General features: G+C 46.1%; 1 protein-coding gene across 5 annotated transcripts in view; it reads right to left on the bottom strand.

The window, feature by feature from the left end:
- LOC109868175 (calcium-binding protein 1-like) overlaps positions 1 to 7,500 on the bottom strand; it is a 21,006-nt gene that overhangs the window by 7,385 nt on the left and 6,121 nt on the right. For 2 of the 5 annotated variants that reach the window (XR_004205051.1, XM_031803178.1), the window contains exons 2-3: positions 1,002 to 1,166; positions 814 to 819 (exon numbers count right to left, since the gene is read on the bottom strand). The exons of 1 other annotated variant lie outside the window; for it this stretch is intronic. Coding sequence is in view for 3 of the 4 variants with exons in the window: in XM_031803178.1 (XP_031659038.1) it covers positions 814 to 819; positions 1,002 to 1,166 (171 nt within the window). In the remaining variant the exon portion in view is untranslated. Of the gene's footprint in view, positions 1 to 813; positions 820 to 997; positions 1,167 to 4,108; positions 4,628 to 7,500 lie in introns of those variants that run through there. 2 more of the 5 variants (XM_031803180.1, XM_031803181.1) reach the window with 2 other exon arrangements.

The raw sequence follows: 7,500 nt of genomic DNA, 5'->3' as shown, positions 1-7,500 counted from the left end.
CGTCTGATTGGTCCAGAAACCGATGGATTGGGCCAGGACACACGTGGGTAGAGAGTCATTGGCTTTGATACTCTGATTGGTTAGAGACGATCCAATCGTTGATGTTTTTGTTTTATACAACGCCCCTCGTGCCCTTTGTCACGACAAATTACTTCAATGTTAGCAGTCTCAGACTAAAGTATGTAGTGAACGACAAAACAAGGGAAGAATTTAGCGCGAGTCATCAGGCTACCCAAATGCAACTTAGTCTAGAGAATTTGTCTGACGCTTGTCTGAGTAGCCTATCTACTTAGGTGAGAGAGAGGTACATGCCACCTTTGAAGGTTGGTGGTGAGGCGTGGGGGAACAAGGCCTGAAGGAGTTCCTTTTGTTCTCTCTCAAGTTTAAAGTCTAGCCTTTGAAGTAGCTCTACCCCGCATCCATCCCTGCATCCCCAGAACAGAGTACATCGTCAGGACAGGCTATGTGTAACGGATGTGAAACGGCTAGCTTATATGGACGGTGCCAGTCTACCAAGGAGAGGTCAGTGCACATCTTCCCTTCACGACAAGGCCTTGCCACTGATCACAGTGAGAGTGAGACAGATGAAGACATCTGCCGCTACTCCACGCAGACTTTAGTACTCGGGATAGCAGTCTGTCAGGTTAATACTAGGTGTACCACAAGGACTTACAATCTATCAGCGTGACACAAATGGCAATGAGTGCCATCACACACACACCCACACACACAGTCGCATACGCATACACTTATCTTCACACCAACTGGCAGGCATTCTATATGTAGTTACTGCAAATATTTTGAGTCCATTACCTTCTTCTTTGAGTCCATAAGGAGTGTATTGGTCAACGTGGGTGAAAAAGAAGCAGACAAAGACAGAATGTCTGTATGATTGTGTGTAAGCTTTTGTGAACACTGTTTTATCAGGTGCAGCTACATACTGTAAAAGTGTCTCTGCATGCATTATGGGCATGTGTCTGTTTGTGTCTGGACTTACGTACAGCCTGCCGGCTCTCAGCGAAGCCCTTGCGTAGAAAGATGCAGGCAGGCCCCAGTACGTTGTGCATGTTGCCTCCATTCTGAGCCATAGCCACTAGTGGCTCAAGATAGGCCCCCCCAGTCCCCTCCTCACAGGACTGCACTGCTCTGTAGTTCTTCTTCTGGTCCTGGGGCCACAGACATCCAGGTTGTGGGGCCAGGACATAGAGGCGCAGGGGCAGAGACAGGGACACAGACTGTGACTCAGCTTGTGGATGGACAACATGGAGTCAGACTACAACAAGAGGCTAGCTGGCATGAGGGTGGGTGGATGGAGGTGGAGGTAGAGAGGCTGAGGTCTGCTAGTCCCTGTGAGGTCAAAGGTCAGGATGGTAATGGGGCTGGTCGGGGTGTCAGTCATGTGAAAAGAACACAGTCAGGGGCTGGGTTCAGTGAACGGGGCACTGAATGCCACCCATCCATCCATCCATCCCAAAGATGCTCTCTGTGCAGCTGGGGACACTTATTTGACTCAGCACTCAGCGCATACAATCAAAGAGACACAACAGCTAACTAAGACAATCAGACCAATCCACGAGAGAACACGCAGGAAGACGCAAAGAAATATCTGCAAGCCATTCTTCTTTTTATAGACACAGTTTAGTGTTCCATGTGACAGCGACCCCAAAAATGGTCACACTCATTACTGGTTAAAGATGTAGGGTTGTCAATACATCATTTAGTCTAATCTCCATTTAACCTTTGAATACAGGGTTTAGTTCATGATAGGAAAGCCACTTGCATATGAAAGCGATGGATGGCTTATTTGTGCTCATTCCAATTAGCCATTGTCCCAATGGAAGGAATCAAATCCATCCAGCCATTACATTATAATGACCAATTAGTCTGTGGACCACGGGGCAGCGGCAGGCCACACAATGCCCAGCCCCAATTACAGACAGAGCCTGAGGTTAATTAAAGAGGGGAACATCAGCCACCATTGAAACCTTTACAAATATTAATCTGCACCAAGGCAAATAAGGGCCAACCTTTCTGCAGTCGAATGACAGACCAACAGAAAAGTGGCATCAGTGGACAGAGCTGAGCTGTGTTTAGAGACCAGAACGCTGACAGGCTTATGACAAAAGTGTCACTATACAAGGAACACTGAGCTGGCAACTTAAGAAGGACATGCTTCTATTTCCCTCCATTGTTTGTTTCCCCCCAAAATAACCTTTCTCAGCAGCGAGACAGCTCTCTCTCTATCCCTGCCCCACTATCCTTCCTTCCCTCCCTTGGTGGGATTTTAATTAGCTTGGTGGGATATTTTGGGTGACCTTCATACTCCATCTGTTGCTGTGGAATTTCTAGTGCCAGCTCCTGCCCTGCTACAGTGCACCCCATTGCACTGTCCACTGGGTAATCTGAGCAAGTGATGCATGAAGCAGTGCAGATTTTCTGAAGGTCCAGTGTGTCACCAAAACCACTACTAATGCGCAGACGTATGTTAAAAATGATGACGTTGAAATGGCAGCTAGAACAATATTGGAATGTGAGAAGCAGTCGAGAAGTAACTTCCTATTTACCAACTTCAACTGTTGCTTGTCATATTGTACTGTACACGCTCAAGGATGTACAGCTGCTGAAGGGGATTTAAATCCCTGATGCATGGTGTCCCAGCGCTCCCACTGAACATGGAATCCTGTCTTTATTGTGCAGTTATCATTGTACTAGATAAAGAACTGTGGCTGTCATTGTTGTACGCAGACTAAGCATGTCGCGCTGGCAGATACTGTAAAACGAATGCCGCTCAGTCAAATCCAGTTTGTAGTCATCAGCCGGTTGCAAAAACAACCTGCGTCAACAAGGTTTCTGCTAAGATCAGGTTATGGTTCGTGGCGCTCCTGCAGGCAGGGTTAAACAGGATAGCTCCACCTGTTGGTTTGTCCGCGCCACTGTATCCCCTCTGAAGGGGTGAAGTGGTGACGCTGGTTTGGGGCTAAGTCCTTTGACTCATGTGGTTGATCTTGACATGAACCTGCTCATTGACACCACTCATCCCCAGCGAAAGGGATTCCAGGACATCACTGGACACTGTCGACTACAGTCGAGTGACGGTTAAGCATCATTGGCTACACTGAGGACTCCAACACAGTCACTCCAGCTCAACTGACATTCAGTAGGGAAAAACAGTTATATGTCCATCTGGTATATATCTATGACAAAGAAATATGGAAAAACAGACACAATTACAGTCCTAATGTGTGGTAGAGTGGTACTGTCGTCATCCAGTCCACAAATGATTTCAAGCATCACAGTCGGTATTCTATTCTGGTCAGCGGACTATTTTAGTTACAGTGGTTCAGTGGGGTGGATGAGACAACAGCATGACACACTAGGTTGTCCTGTCTCCTCTAATATTCACAACTAGCCTATAAGAGCGGGAACACTGCTCCTCGGACCAGACGTCTGACTGAGATGTCCCACAGTCAATACAGCAGTGTGCTCTAAAACCGAGTCTCCCACAGTCAATACAGCAGTGTGCTCTAAAACCGAGTCTCCCACAGTCAATACAGCAGTGTGCTCTAAAACCGAGTCTCCCACAGTCAATACAGCAGTGTGCTCTAAAACCGAGTCTCCCACAGTCAATACAGCAGTGTGCTCTAAAACCGAGTCTCCCACAGTCAATACAGCAGTGTGCTCTAAAACCGAGTCTCTCACAGTCAATACAGCAGTGTGCTCTAAAACCGTGTCTCCCACAGTCAATACAGCAGTGTGCTCTAAAACCGAGTCTCACACAGTCCAACACTACTGTAAACATTCCAGTAGAGTCTGCTGAGGGGAGAAGGCTCATAATAATGTCTGGAACGAAGCTAATGGAATGGCATCAAACACCTAGAAACCATGTGTTTGATGTATTTGATACCATTCCACTGATTCCGCTCCAGTCATTACCATGAGCCTGTTCTCCACAGTGAAGGTGCCACCAACCTCCCATGACACAATCCCAGGGTCAAAAAGGTCCAGTGTGGTCCAATAACCTCCAGTCAAGTTAAGGACACATAGTGAGACATGCACCACAGACAGTCAGGGGTTCAGGTGGACCACAGCCAGTACACAAAAACCTTACCTTCTTGGAGAAGTGAGATTTGACAGAGTTCCCCATGGTGAAGTCCCTCTCAGTGTGTGGTGCGTCTCTAAACGTGTCTGTGTTAGTATGCCTGTGTGGTGTGTGTGCATGTGTTTGCGTGTGCGTTTGCATGTGCATGTGTTCCTATGCATGGGATAAAGAGAAAGGGGATCCAGTGGGTCAGAAACCAAGACGAGGGAATTTAGGGGGAGAGAGAGACGCACAGAGAAAGAGTGGGAGAGTGAGGTTGCACAGGATCAACATAGGATCTAGAGGGAAGGACACTGGGAGTCACAGGAAGAGAGGGAAGAGGGGAGGTAAACGTAAATGGAGGAAAGCAAAGAAATACTACAAAGAATGAAAGATCAAAGTGACAAAGACATGAGAGGGAGAGGAGGCAGGCATGTCTTAGCGAGATGCATGCGCTCAAAGCAGAAAATGCAAGATTGCTTTATTCATTGGCTGACCGTCCTCTCTCTCTCTCTCTCTCTCTCTCCCTCTTTCCCCCCCTCCCTCTCCCGTCTCTCTCTCTCCCTCAGTCTCTCCCTCTTTCCCCCCCTCCCTCTCCCATCTCTCTCTCTCCCTCAGTCTCTCCCTCTTTCCCCCCCTCCCTCTCCCATCTCTCTCTCTCCCTCAGTCTCTCTCTCTTTCCCCCCTCCCTCTCCCATCTCTCTCTCCCTCTTTCCCCCCCTCCCTCTCCCATCTCTCTCTCTCCCTCAGTCTCTCCCTCTTTCCCCCCCTCCCTCTCCCGTCTCTCTCTCCCTCACTCTGTTGCACTGTTTCAAACCATCTCTGCAAAGAGAAAGTGGTGAAAAAGCTCATTAACATATTACCTTCCCCCGAACAACACACTGGAGACACTAATCCAAATACACACACATGCATATACTTTATTAAACCCACACATGCATACACTGGATTAAACCCACACATGCATATACTGGATTAAACCCACACATGCATATACTGGATTAAACACACACATGCATACACTGGATTAAACCCACACATGCATATACTGGATTAAACCCACACATGCATATACTGGATTAAACCCACACATGCATATACTGGATTAAACCCACACATGCATACACTGGATTAAACCCACACATGCATATACTGGATTAAACCCACACATGCATATACTGGATTAAACCCACACATGCATATACTTTATTAAACACACACATGCATACACTGGGTTAAACACACACATGCATACACTGCATTAAACCCACACATGCATACACTGGATTAAACCCACACATGCATATACTGGATTAAACACACACATGCATATACTGGATTAAACCCACACATGCATATACTGGATTAAACCCACACCTGTCACATGCATACACTGCATTAAACCCACACATGCATACACTGGATTAAACCCACACATGCATATACTGGATTAAACACACACATGCATACACTGGATTAAACCCACACATGCATATACTGGATTAAACCCACACATGCATATACTGGATTAAACCCACACATGCATACACTGGATTAAAGCCACACATGCATATACTGGATTAAACACACACATGCATATACTGGATTAAACACACACATGCATACACTGGGTTAAACACACACATGCATACACTGGATTAAACACACACATGCATACACTGCATTAAACACACACAGATGTGGGGCTATGGAGCTAAAAATACAACACACGCTCTCTCTTCCCCCTCTCTTTTTCTCCTCCCTCTCTCTCTCTCCTCGCTCTCTCCCTCCGCTTTCTCTCTTCATGTAGATTTTAGTCATTTGTCAGATGCTCTTTTCCAGTGCAATTTACAGGAGCAATAAGGTTAAGTGCCTTGCTCAAGGGCACATTGACTGATTTTTCACCTAGTTAGCTTGGGGATTCTAACCAGCGACCTTTCGGTTACTGGCCCAACGTTCTTAACCAATAGGCTACCTCCCCCTCTCTCGTGCACACACATGTACACACACAGAAGAGTGCGCTCATCACAAAGGCATGCTAAACTAGAAGGGACAGTATTGAGATCAAAGTCAAAGCTCTACAAAATATGCACGAAATGAACATAAAAGGCATGTGAATGATGGACCGACCACACACACACACACACACACACACACACACACACACACACACACACACACACACACACACACACACACACACACACACACACACACACACACATACACACACACACACACACACAGACACACGTACATGTACTACACACACGTGCAAACACACACCACAAATCACTGCATATACTTGCTAGACAGCTACAGGGGTCTCAGCTTTTAGACAGCAAGCACCACAGGGATGCTGATGCTGATAGCAATCCCTGCAATCCCCTGCAGTGGCTGCCACTGGTCACATAATCAACGACATCCTTTCCTGTTTGACTTTGTCAATTGTTTCCCATAGTTACACACACCAAGGTCCTATCTCTCGTCTATCCTCTCTCTTCCATTCATTTATTCTCACTCTGCCTCTCCTCTCACAATGAGCCCCCACGGAGGCTCATTGTGAACATCAGAACACATTAGAAATCAGACTCAGGAGCCGTCGGCTCTCATAATGTCAGTGCAAAGACACAGCACACACACACACACACATCTTATTAACCCTACATAATGGTGACAATTCACATAAACAATAATGCTCACTGCATTCGCACACCTCCTGATATAGACTCATCAATACAAAAATCCCTCTATAAATGTGTGCTAATAACAAGTCACATGAACACCCACAGTCATCACACAAAGGAAAGCATGCATTAGTATTTCAAGAAGCTGCACACATGCAGGCACACTTGCACACACGCATACAGTTTGTCACGGGAGAGACAGGCAGCTAATTCCAATAGGAAATGTCATGTTAATAATTGCATTCGCAGTTTAAGGAAGATTTGAGCTGGGAGAGAAGGGAGAGGGGTCTGGGACTGGGAGGGCTGATAACGTCATCTCTCATGATGCCGTCATGGTATGCCTTTTCTCATTCCATGTTTGTACTATACCCCATGTACTATTCTATGGTACTGTATGTGAGTGTGGGCTCATTCTGTAACCCCTATACAACAATGAACATATTAGTCTCACAGTAAAGAGGTTGTACCTCCTCCAATGACCTATAATTATTACTGTACATTATAACGCTACATTGCCTCACATAACTATTCACATACAGATGTTCTTCTGAGAAAATAGATTCATAATGTGCTTTATTCTTTGTATTTTTGTTTCATCTGGGGGTAAATACTGAAGAATGGATAACCCTTATCTCTGTCTTTTTATGGAGGAGAGCTGAGCCTGAAAAAAAACTGTTGAATTGGGACGATGACCTTGTAGCATGTTCGCAGCCTCACAGCTCTGTATGTGAAGAT

Source organism: Oncorhynchus kisutch, linkage group LG23, assembly GCF_002021735.2.
Source record: "Oncorhynchus kisutch isolate 150728-3 linkage group LG23, Okis_V2, whole genome shotgun sequence".
NCBI classification, from domain to species: Eukaryota; Metazoa; Chordata; class Actinopteri; order Salmoniformes; family Salmonidae; genus Oncorhynchus; species Oncorhynchus kisutch.
This window is presented reverse-complemented; position numbering and strand designations above follow the sequence as displayed.